The 13,128-nt window shown below is 41.1% G+C and overlaps 1 protein-coding gene across 1 annotated transcript in view; it reads right to left on the bottom strand.

The window, feature by feature from the left end:
- Positions 1 to 3,335: 3,335 nt before the first annotated feature.
- TNFSF11 (TNF superfamily member 11) overlaps positions 3,336 to 13,128 on the bottom strand; it is a 29,991-nt gene continuing 20,198 nt past the window's right edge. Inside the window, exons 3-5 of the mRNA XM_026493331.4 lie at positions 8,326 to 8,371; positions 8,147 to 8,245; positions 3,336 to 4,234 (exon numbers count right to left, since the gene is read on the bottom strand). Coding sequence (XP_026349116.2) covers positions 3,813 to 4,234; positions 8,147 to 8,245; positions 8,326 to 8,371 — 567 coding nt within the window. The 3' untranslated portion in view covers positions 3,336 to 3,812. The remainder of the gene's footprint in view (positions 4,235 to 8,146; positions 8,246 to 8,325; positions 8,372 to 13,128) is intronic.

Genomic DNA, 13,128 nt, shown 5'->3' with positions numbered 1-13,128 from the left:
GTACTGGTCAAGATGTGGTTACGACAAGCTCCTGAAAAGAAAATAATCAGTCAACAAAGGAGAGGGGAGGTGAGGGTAAATGAAAAGGAAATAGAATTTTTCAATTATGAGAGTAGAAGAGTAGAGGTATCATAAAAGTGTTACTAATCAAAAGGATAGAGTTCTGTTTTATAGCTAAAACCTAACATTCACTGTGTACAAATTTTTTACTGTAAAAAGTGACACAAGCCTAAATCATAATAATGTGAATCAATAACTAATTAGCATTTATAAATGCAGCTTCTGGGAAACATATTTCAATTTCATAGCAAGGAAGCTAGAGAATCGATTAACAAAGCCGAAAGTGAAGCTAGCACTTGCTGGGCATGCCCCAAATGACTCCACAGGCTAAATGTGCAACTGCAAGCCGAGTCAGAGGTGTGTCCCCAAAATGTACAGTTGGAGCCCCGTGCCACTGTCCCAAGCTAAATCAACAGGCAGACACAGAGAGACAGCATGAGACATGAGATGTTCAGGTTTCCACTGGAATCACTGGGGAAACAGGTCTTCTTCCCTGGGAACTTTTCTACAATGGCCTGATGGGAACAAATGAGACAAAAGGAAGCAGAAGGAGAGGGAGGAAAGCAACTCCACCAAACAGGAATGGCAGCACGTGTCGTGTTTTGCAAAATCCAAGTGTGCGTGAATCTGGTATGTGTGTAGAAGCTGACTCAGGAAGACAGAGGACTTCAAATTTTGCATGCTTTCCTTCCTTCGGACTGGGCATGTGGTGGGAAGATGGAAAGGGGATGTTTACAATGAGCAGAAAATTCCATTAGCCAGAGCATCCAGGATGTGTTGGTTTCCTGACATGATCTTGTCAGTCCTCAGCACACTCCCTCAGTTGTTGCCAAGTGTCGACATGCTCTGGTCCCATCCCAGTCGGATGCAGCAGCCTCCTTCCTCACGGGCCACCGGAGAAACCAAATGGTCCTCTGAGGCAAGGGCCAGGGGTTAGGGGAGAAAAGGAAAAGAGAAAAAGATTAAAGCACGTAAGAAAGAGTGGAAGTAGGAAAAGGGGTGAGTGAGAAGAAAAAGCAGTAGTGTGTGTGGGAGTAGTGTGTGATGGGCAAAGTTGGGTATTGAATCCTGCATTTTAGATCCTCCTACTCAGATCCTGGAAAGCCTTGAGCATCACTAGAAAAGAAAGCGCCTTTTCCATACCTCCATACCCTTGGCATATCCACTTTTTACAGTTGACTCCTTCAAGGCACAAGCCAGTTCACACCAACATTTCACTAAGTCATAGATTCATTCCAGCAAAGCTCTGAAACCCCAGCCTACCAAGTTGTTAACACATGCAAATTCACATTTCAGTCAGGCTGAATTTTCAAGGCTTTCTATAGAGGGTCGCCCTTAGCATGGCCAACCATCTGCCACGTTAGTTCCCCAGTCTGGCTCATGCCACCATGTATTGTCTCACAAGATCCTAGGTTCTTTCCATCCCTAGACTTTGGATTGTAACTCGTCTTTGAGAAATTGCAAGCTAGTTACCTCTACATTAAAAAATAATAATGGGTATTCTACTCTCTATCCACTTTGGGAGCCTTTCTGCCCACCTCATATTCAGCCCAATTTAATTTCTAGAACTTCTGTGATTCCCAAGGTTAGGTCCAATGGTGCTCTCTCTGATGCCACAGCCTGCTCTACATACCCTGGAGCTTACCTACCACACTCTTAGGAGGCTCCTCCCCACTAGAATAGAAACTCAAGGTCAGGAAGAATGCCGTGGGATCCCCAGTGCCTGAAACAGTGCCTAGCGCATAGTAGGTGTTCAGTGAATAATGTGGAACAAATGAATGAATATCATTCACCTGTGGAAATGACAGAATCACATTATAGGGGCCAGGGCAGCTAATAAGGTTCTTTATATAACAAGATTTTATGTCAACGGAGAGTGGAGAAATTCTGATTGCATATCAAAATTCATTTTTCCTTAAGCCAAGGCTCAGCAATGGGGCTATGCAATCATATTTTGTGCCAATCTACCTCAGATTTACTGATAGGTTTAAAACAATAGGAGTATTTTGGACAATGATTGAGTCCTACAATCATAGCTTTGCTGTTTAAAATGTATAATTTCTTCTTTAACATCTGCTATGTCTTTCCTCCTTCCATTCTTCACAAGAATGTCATTTACCCACGAATGTCAAGCGCCTTAAATTATGGCCTCCTGTGCCTTCCCAAGTTGCTTGTTTTCGGCTATCTCCCTCAGGCGAGTAACCAGCGTGGGTGGGGACAGCTCCCCTCGTAACCTTCCATGAGGTGGAGTGTCTAGTCCGTTGTGAATGATTCCTCACTCTGGTCAGCTGTAAAATATTCAGGGGTTCCTCCAGGTCAATTGTCCTGCAGGGCATTAGAAACGCACCATTTTTATCTCATGACATACGCATAACATAAACTTTTCTTTTTTGAGTGAAGAAGACTCTATTTTCTATCTGGCTCCATTCTTGCATACATATCCCTTATAAATTATTTTTCAAATTCGGAGGTTCATTAATTTAATTGAATCTGTTCCTAAGTTTTAATTAAATCTGCATTTCTCCCAGTAACCTTTGGAAAGATGGAAGCCACAACAGCATATTGGAGAGAATGGGATCACAGCGTAAGACAGACATGAAAGAGAAACGCAGCATCACAAGGCAGGTCTTCTTATAAATTTATTTTTGTACCAAAAAAATTTAACATTCAAAGGCAATGTTTTTACTGTACAGTATAAAATATCATCTACTATAATAAAAATGGGATTTTTTTTTTTGCTGGTAAGCCACTAACTTTTCCATTAAAAAAACACACAAAATTTACAATTTGCAGCACTTGTAGAAAAAACACCTGTTCGATAATTATATAAATACTCTTGACAGATTCCAGTAGCCCATTATGTATACTTTTTGGCAATGTCAGCTTTCTAAAGTCAATGAGCTTCTAAATTTGAAAGGCACCTGGTGGCCAACATCCTGCTTATTATTCAAGGCAGCCATTTTAATTTTTTTGCACAGACTTGACAAGTCTGAAAAATCTATTAAGTTAAAAAGAGTAAAGAAGTATAATACAGTTGATATTAGCAAACAACATTTTTTTCCCTTAGCTGCAAGTTTTCCCCAGGGGATTTACAAAGTGCACCAGTTAAATATGTCTGTACATTTAAAACATTAAATATGTCAACAGCAAGACATTTTTAAATATTTTGAATCAAATACTATGGCACAAATATAATTTACAATACTTTGCACAGAAAACATTACATCTGAAATATAACTTTAGATATTATATAAAAATACATATATTTTCTCTCCTCATTAGAAAAAGTATTTATTTGCAGGTTCCAGCATGATGTAACAATTCAAAGGAACTTCACCTTTCTGATGATCATCTATTGACAATTAGATGACACCCTCCCCACGTGAGCTGCAAAGTGGCACGTAACTACAGGCTAGATCCAGAGAATTAACCCCTCCCCTAGCCCAAATGCAGTTTCATATAAAGGCAACAATAATTGCTCTAATCTGGTATAATTTTAGGAATCCATTACAAAATTTAAAAGCCATTATGTAAGAAAGCCTTTAGACTGTAACACACTTTACTCCAACATCTCCCATCGGCTGTAAATACACATGCTCGCTACAGAGTCAAAAGCATGGAAAGAGTCTCCTTGTACCATTGTGGGTCATACCCCTTAGTAGTCTCACATCTATATACATCTTTCTTGGCTTGTTTAAAATTCTTTTCCATACATCCTAGGACATCCAGAATAATGCTCCACAAAGTGGGACTCAATCTATATCTAGAACTTTAAAAGCCCCAAAGTATGTTGCATCTTGATCTGGATCCAGTAGTGAAGGGTTGGATACCTCAATGCTTATTTCCTCACCAGATCGTAGCTTAAAAAATCCTCCAACGTTTATGGAATAAAAATGGAATTCGGAATTCCCTGACCAGTATTTGGTGCTACCTCCTTTCATCAGGGTATGGGAACTCGGGATTTTGATGCTGGTTTTAGTGACATATACCATCAGCTGAAGATACTCTGTGGCGAGGTCTCCTGAAGTTTCATGATGTCGAAAGCAAATGTTGGCATACAGGAAATAAAAGCCATCTTGGTTAACTATTAGTTTTCCATTGCTGAAAGTCATGTTGGAGATCTTGGCCCAACCTCGGTCATGGTACCAGGAGGACAGACTCACTTTGTGGGAACCTGAGGACAGGAAAGGCACATGACTTAAAATCTGCCCCTGCAATGAGAAGGACATCCTCACAATTCCATGAGGCTGGAGAAAAACATAACAGTTACTGTTCCAAAGGGAGAATACTTTCTCAGAATTTATTTTCTAAAAGGGCAGAAATGCATTAGGATATGTTTAGTGCTCTCTGCTAGGCACCTGGGAGAGTCCAAAGACAAAAACTCCATTTTCCTTCCCTCAAGGAGCCTACAGTACATGACCAATAGCTATGGTATGTGTTCAGTTAAGCAGCAAAGCATGAACCCAGAGAACAAAGGTGCAGATAATTGCTATGGGAATTCAAAGGAAAAAGAGTTTAGTTCTTCCGGAAGAATCAAGAATGACTTTGTTGAATTGTTACTGAGTCTGAGAACTTAAAATAGAACTCAAAATTCAGCCAGCAGAATCGGAAAGATCATTTAAGGTTGAAGACAGAGAATAAGCCAAAGGCAGTTGATACAGAAAAGCAAGAGACTAGTATAGGAAGAGAACTTCCAGACTTTGCTTCCTTCCAATGGTTCCAATCCCCATCCAAGGACAGTTTATCTCCTGCACTCCAGAGGAGGGCGCTAGAGCAAGTCTGAGAAGGGATAACAGGCACCCCTGCCTCCAGGACCCACTTTTGCACACTTCTTTCTTTTTCATTGGAGGTCTTACCTCAGGGCATCCCAGATTAAAGCATCCAGAGCGTAAATATCACCCCAAATGTAAATATCATTCCAAATGTAAATATCATCCCATGGTCCCAAGTGAATCAAGAGACTGCAAGATTATTCATCAGAGCCCCACAAACACTAGTAAAGTAATTCCTCCAGGCTGGTAAACAGCCACCTAATCCATTGACAGAGCAAACAAAACTCAAGATGTTTCCCATCTAAAATTATCCCATGTTTCTCTCTTCTTACCCTCCTCCTGTATAATGGTCCTTCTCTCGATTAGTGACTTGTCCTTGAGTTTATCTCCTCTGATGACTCTTAGAGAAGCAGAATGACTAAGGTAAGGTCTACTCTCTTGGTGGGATGGATCAGTTAGTATTAGACCAAGGGCTCACAGGTATAGCCTGGAGAGGCAAGAAAGGAATAGGAAACAGGGAGGGGGAGAAAAGACAGGAACCTTCACCACATACCACTCCCACCGTTAGCTAGTGAATTGGAAGGAGTGTCCATATTCCCTACTGAACATATCTCTGTTTTTATTCATCCACTCATCCATTCACCGATTCATTTAGTTGATCAGTCATTCAGTAAATATCTGTGTGGGGTTTCCTATAGGGATTCACTCTGCCCACAATTAAGAACTTTATCACGCAGTATACCCTCGAGGCACTTAGCACTAATAGTGGAGAAAAAAAGAAATGGCATATAAAATGGAAAACATAATATTTTCATTGCTGCGTGTCACACAGCACTTGGTTTGAAGTTCAGTTAAGCAACTGCCAAGTGAACGCTGCAGCAATGAATGGCCATCAGGAGCCTCAACCCAACGGGGCGGACACAGGAGCCAGAGGACGGGGAGGAATGGGGATGGGCTGAGACAAGGGAGAGAGTAGTGTCAGCGAGGGAAACTGTTGGAGCAGAGAATGGAATGCACACAGTGTGCAGAGGAGAAAGGGAGGGAAGCTGTCAGTGTGGATGAATGTGAGGACTCAAGAATAGAGAAAAGCGGGAGACAGGGAGAGAAAAATACACTATGATCCAGTTGAGGGACCTCGCATGGCAAGCCTGGGTTTCCATGACTAACAAGGCATGCCGACGACCTTTTACCCCAGCCCCTCATCCCCTGTGGTCATAGTGGAGGTGGTAGGGAAGAGACGGCTCCAAACATTTAGCCTGAGTCACCCCCTTAAGAAAGCCATGTAGTCTGGCCTCACAAAATACTTCCCAATGCGTTTTATTCAGGAAGCTTTGCAAATCCATAAGCTAACAGACAATAGGAGGCAGATTCTGATTTTTTTTCTTACGTGTAAATAAATATAAAACAGAGGCCAAAAATGAACATGCAAAATTACAGCCACCTTCCCCTGAAGAATCCAGTACTGGCCAGAACTGGGAGATAAATGGACTCAAGGAGCTGTTGGCTCAGCCGGGGGAGCAAATGCTATTTTCTTAAACGGAAGCATACACTACTTCATTTCACTCAGTCACAAACTCAATAACCGTCAGAAAATAACTAGGAGTTTTGCCTCGTTTTTTGGCAATGATTTGATGCTAGGTGCCTGAAGAGAGAGCTTTATAACTAAAACACGCCTGCTATTGCCAAACAGACTTTGGCACACAGGCTAATGTAATATTTATCATATGCCATTTAAAATGAACTGAAAAGATAAACGCAGAGTACACTCATAGCACAAACAGCTGATGTATCAGTATTAATTTGATTGCATTTGCTAATATGCAAAATAGTTTTCACTCAGAAAATTAGTGTAGCTTCAATGTAAGGCACACATACACATGTGCAGAGAGAAAACTCGTTTATGAAGCAGACATCTGGGACAGGATAGATGGTTTAGGAAAACGTGCTACCGACCACAGCATTGGTTTCTCAATTTCCATGTCTGCAGTCAGGAAATACCCGAGACCCGTGCTATGACAGTGGCTGCAAAATCGTGACTAAAACTTGGGTTTGCTTTTAACTCCAAGAAAAACTAGCCTTAAATCATTTTTAGAACAAAGTGGAATATGTAAAAACATTTAATAAAACTCAAATAATAGTAACAAGTTGCATTCACGCAGTGTTATTCGACACCAGCTTCCGTGTAAGCACGCTCTGACATTGCTTCGTTCAATCTCCGTGGCCACCCCATGCGGTAAATTCGACCTCCATCCCCGTAAAGAAACTGACACACAAATGATTCCAATAATTTGCATAAGGTCACACAGCCAGGACGCTTCAGACCCAGGCTGACTACGAGCCCCTGCTATTAAAACTACATTAATCTACTTCTTACAGGAAAATAAGAACATAAGAGCTCTGAATTTTTTTCCCTCTGACAAAGCCAGCTGGCCACAGGGTACTAATACGATGGCCTATACTGTAAAAACCATGCACTTGGGAATCAACTAGAGTGGAACTCAACTTCTAATCCTACCACCACTGTGACCTTGAGCACATAAACTATGTGGACCTCAGTTTCCTTGTCTGCAAATCTGAATGATAACCGCTTACCTTGCAGGGTTGTGGTAAGGAGTAGAGATAATGAATATGATGAAATGCCTGGTACCTACTGCATGTTGAACAAATGGCCGATAATGTCAATTGACATTCTATTATGGTGTTCTTTTAACCTCTTTGATGTTCACCTACCCCAAGGTAGAATCCCAATGGGGATTACATGTTGGAATAGCTGGGGCATTGGTTAGATGCAGGCAACAGAGCTCCGAGTTTCCTCATTTCTAAAAGATAATCAGCTCTCCAATGCATTGAGCTAAATTCTTATCCAGAGAAAGCGATAAGCCCTTGGAGGAGTAGAGGGCTACTGCCTCTTGAACATTACTTTGTTAAGTCCCTGCCTGGAACTCTGCAGGAGACAAAACCGTGCCCTTCATAAGTTGGCAGTGGGGATATACCAACTTTGGTTTGGGGAAATACAGATGAACATAACAAGGGATTGTCCTTTCCAGTTCTGCCACTTCAACTGGCAGTCATTAAAAATAAGCACCCATTCTGATGATCTGAAAATGAAGAATGATGACGTCCATTCTGGCAGAGTTGAGAACAACTGTTTCCACACTACAGATTATCAGCTGAATACCAAATGACCTTTCTTCTGGTCTAGAAGTTAAGGGCTCTCGAAATTTTAGTAACCGGCTAATAATAGTTTTGAGTATTCAAATGGACTGATAAAGGACTCTTGAAATCTTTTCAGGCTGGATGCGAATGGAACTTACCTGATGGGATGTCAGTGGCATTAATAGTGAGATGAGCAAAAGGCTGAGTATGAGGCTTGCCCCTCCTGGCCAGTTCTAACCACGAACCTTCCATCATAGCTGGAGATGAGAGACACCATGTTAGCCCCAAGAGTACTGACCCCATACAATTTCAAACGTTCATGCAGATCCATGCTTACCTTTCTCTGCTCTGATGTGCTGTGCTCTAACAATATGTTGTAATTCCTGAAATGAAAAGACAAAAATCTTATTTATATATTCACTCTTCCAGGCAAGCCGTAAGAATTTAGGACTGTTGGACATACGACAAATTAATCTTTCCTTCAAAATATGCCAGACATACATAGGCAGTGAAAATTCTTTGGTGTTCTAGGTAGCTATCAAGAAAAGTTCCACCTGGGGTGCCTGGGTTTCCAACTCTTGGTTTCGGCTCAGGTCATGGTCTCAGGGTGGTGAGAAACCCCGCATCAGACTCCGTGCTGAGTCTGCTTGAGACTCTCTCCCTCTGTCCCTCCCCCCACTTGAGTGCTTTCTCTCTCTAAAATAGATAAATAAATCTTTAAAAAAAGATAGAGAGAGAAGCTCATCCCAAAGAATCATGTTGATATGCTTAAAAAGTAGACCATACACATACCATCTATGGACAATAAGACGAAATAAAAGACAATGTAAATTATAAAACCTGGAATAATTAAACATAATTAAGAATTTGTAGCAGATACACAAATGAAGATGATGTTAACTAGGAAAACAACAATTACCACAAAATATATGACCCTCTTAAATCTTTAGGGAGGCTCTTTTTATGTTATTTCATTAGTGAATTCCTGTTACCACACTGAAGTTCAGCTCACAGGAAAGTGAATAATGCCTAGCTCCCAATGGTTAAGTTTTTATTTAAAAAAAATCACAGTGTATTTAAAGTACTATACGGAAGTCTAAGAGCTTTTAGAGTATCAATAATTAAGTTAAAATACAGCCACAAATAGAGGTTTAGAAACTCAATCCAGAGGTTTAAAAACTCAAATCAGACTAAGCCTGGGTGGCTCTGTTGGTTAAGCATCTGCCTTTGGCTCAAGTCATGATCCCAGGGTCCTGGGGTCAAGACCCACCCACATCGGGCTCCCTGCTGAGCGGGGAGTCTGCTCCTCCCCAACCCCTGCTCCTGCTCTCTCTTTCAAATAAATAAATAAAATCTTTAAAAAATAATAAAAAAGAAAGAAAGAAACTCAAACCAGAAAAAGAAAGAACACAAGTATGTAAAGAGCACGGGTCATTGCATATCTCGGTTTGAGCCCTGAGAATGAAGGATCCAATAGGTAAGTAATGGCATGCCCATCTGAATCAAGACCTTAGCTACCATTAAATATTAAGAGAGAGTGGGTGAAATGTCAGGTTTAACTTCAGTTCAAATCCCTTATCAGCCACCTACCTGTACTAGACGTATTAATAGCACCTCTATCATAAGTGGGGGTTAGGATTAAATGAGGTAAACATGTAGACACTTAGCACAGTGTCTGTTAATTCAAATACCTAGATACTAGAAACACTCTTGGAGAGATTCCTAATTTCTCTATTATTAGGATGACCATCCATGCTAACCATTTCCCCCCAACCCCCCAGCCTCATTCCGTGATATTTAAAAGATTAGCCATATAACCTAAGTTCTTTGAGTGTCTGGAGAGAAGGGCTTTGAGATAGATAGATAGAGAGAGAGAGTGAGAGAGATGATAGATGAATGGATGGATAGATAGATGATAGCTAGCTAGATAGATGGATAGATAGAGGCAAACACAACTTCAACTGTTAAGAGTTGGAAGGATTCTAGAGATAACACTGATTTTTCTCTCTGCCTTCAGGACTCCCAAGAAAGATAAGAATCTGTTCTATTTTTAAAGACCCTTGGAGGAGATAGCGTAACTGTTTCCTGTTACCTAAAGAAGTCACAGTGTGAATGACTTTTACGAAGAACCCTGAAGCACTGTTTGTAGGAAATTTCTAGGCAAATTGTGGCAGCCCCTTTTGAGTCATGCAGTGCAATGGCCCTTACCAGGCCTTATTCTTCCCTCTCCATCCAAGATTTATTTTTCTCCCCTGCTGACCTCCAATCTCCCAACTCTCTTCTTATGACTTCTGGACTCCCAGTGGTACTCTGATTTCTGGAATTTCCTGGTTTAGTCTCCCCTGTATTTATAACAGAGATTTATAGATGTACAGTGTATCTTTATACATAGGGTGTATCTTTATACATTTGTATATACAATTTATCTTTATAGATGTGTATATCTTTATAGCTTTATATATATATATATACACACAGCGTATCTTTATTCATTATATATATACATTTATAATAGAGATATAATATACCTTGTATATATATTTATACATGTACAATATATCTTTATACATAGAGAATATGTTTATACACTTACATATACAATGTTTCTTTACCTGATTGTTATCTCTTAAAAGATCCGAATAGGATCCTTGATGACAGTAATTTGGAAGTGTAAAGTTACCCTTCATTTTCCCTTTAGCCCTGATGTGCCTCATCCTCAGATGGGAGAGAGAGGAGGGGGAAAGGAAGCAAAGCTAAGTATGGCATATGTCTACAAATGTCTGCTTTGTGCTTTTTCTATTGAGAAAAGCATACCTTTTATTGAGAAAAACAAGGGCAGAGCTTCTGTGCTAGCTCCGTAGTTGTCAGACTTCAGCGCGCATAGCATAGTCTCCCAGAGGGTGCGTTGAAACAGTTTCTGACTCAGTAGGTCTTGGGTAGGGCCTGAGAATTTGCATTTCTACAAGGTTAGCTAGTGCTTCTGGCCTAGGCCTCAATTTGAGAACAGCAATCCCTCTGACATTCCAAAAGATTTCATAAATGGGCAAATCTGACGTTTGTTTGAAGGTTGAGACCCAGGCAAAAGCAGCAGCAGACTAAAGTCACTGATTAAATAGGCAGGGAAAGTTTGTTCTTTCCCACCTGGGAATAAACTTCTGCCCATTTAAACAGTAGCTTCTAGGTCAGAGCTGTCACAGAAACTTTTCATTACAAGAAAATTCAATAACCAGCACTATTCAGAAGCACTTTCAATGACTGCTAAAAAGGAAAACAAAACAAAACAAAACAAAAACCCAAATACCAAAAAAACAAAAAGAAACCCTGATGTGTCCTGACCCAGGATGAATTAGAACTCTAGCTAGAAACCCATCACGTAATGCTGCTTTCGTTATACCTATTCTTAGGTACCCCCAACTTGCAATTCCTCTCAGAAACCCTGCAGAGAAGTTTCCATGTGAAAAGGCAGTACATAATGTGTCTACATTATGAGGCTACAAAAAATGTATTCTTATTATCTATTCTTATTATCTGTTCTTGTATCCCTACCTCACCCCAATTTTTTTTTAACTCTAACTTATGTGCATAGATATCAGCCATAAACAGAACATTGTTCTAGGACTACATCTTGGGTTTCCAGGCCCCAACTCCAGCCAGTCTAATGCAATTAGTCTGATACTGACTTGCTATTTTTTTAAAGGAATCTCTCCAGGTGATTCTAATATAGCACAGCATTGACAAACATCATCACTAATTGAGTGCGCCCATGAATGGCTGTTTGGTGATGTCTGTATTTGGCCATAGATTTATTAGATTCTCACAATTTACATATATTCCATGTATTCGTGCTGAAAATTAAATAATCCCTTACATGTGTAGCTAACAGAGTATTTTCCCTTATATTATTGTATTTGATTCTTACTAGAATCAGAGGCTGGGTGACTGTCACTAACCTCATTTTTTGGACTGGGAAATGGAGGCTGAGACAATAAGGACTGTCCTAATAAAGCCGGGACCTGAACCTCTGTCTCTGACTCCTCTTTCAGAGCTGTATACCTCTCTCCCTTTACAAGAAGTGGACATCAAATACACGCCTGAAAGCTGGCAGAAAAGTTTCAATAGTCCATCATGGGGTTCAGAACATGCGTCTCCAAAATAGAGCACCTCGGCATTTCAATATTTTAAGCTGAAGGAATTTGAGAAATGGCAGGTGCAGGAAGGACCCTCGGACCTCGTCCTCCTCTGAAGCAGGTCATAAGACCCTCATGTGAGAGGTCCTCTCCTCGGAACTGGCAGAGAGGAGCATCCTTATCTCCAAGATGTAAGGATGCTACTAAGAACCTGAAGGAACAGGCCTTGTTATGATTTCCCCAGTACACTGCCCGTAGCCCGGACCCTTTTGTCCTGTCACATTTTCCCACGCCTTTCCACTCTCCATCAAACCTAGCATAAAAACCGGTCAGGCTAACCGTTTCTTCAGCTCTTCATTTCTTTAGGGAACGTACATTCAATACATGCATATGCTTTTCTTTTATTAATCTTTCTTTTATCTGTCTAATTTACAAAGCCCCAACTGGAGAACCTAAGCGGGGAGAGGGGAAGAGATCTTTTATTTCCCCCCAGGGCCTGGGTGGCTCAGTTGGTTAAGCATCTGCCTTCTGCTCAGGTCATGATCTCAGGGTCCTGGGATCGAGTCCCACATCGGGTCAGTGGGGAAGCCTGCTTCTCCCTCGGCCCCTCTCCCCTGCTCATGATCTCTCTCACTCTCTTTCTCTCTCTCAAATAAATAAATAAAATCTTGAAAAGAAAAAAAAAAAGATCTTTTTTTCTTCCCCTCTGCCTGTCAAGAAATCTCTAGGGGGTTTTTTCCTCCCTAAAGTAGGAAGTCTGAAAGGAGGCTTATCTTCACTGGGGATCTGACTGCGGAGTACCTGCAGGTTGCCTGGAAAATCTGACAAAAAAGAGCCTTGATATCAGGAAATATGGTCTCAGAATTCCCAGGGTCTTCAGAAAACAGGCTCAGAACTGGCTGAGTCAGGTTCAGGGGTTGGCTGGTGAGCCCAAACCAGGGCCTGCAGACGCTGGGCACGAGGGCCATCACGTCCCCAAATGTGACTCTGCCAAGTCCACTCCACACCGCGGG

The sequence above is a fragment of the Ursus arctos genome, unplaced genomic scaffold, assembly GCF_023065955.2.
Source record: "Ursus arctos isolate Adak ecotype North America unplaced genomic scaffold, UrsArc2.0 scaffold_10, whole genome shotgun sequence".
NCBI classification, from domain to species: domain Eukaryota; kingdom Metazoa; phylum Chordata; class Mammalia; order Carnivora; family Ursidae; genus Ursus; species Ursus arctos.
Note: the sequence above shows the minus strand (reverse complement) of the source record. Positions and strands in the feature narration are given on the sequence as shown.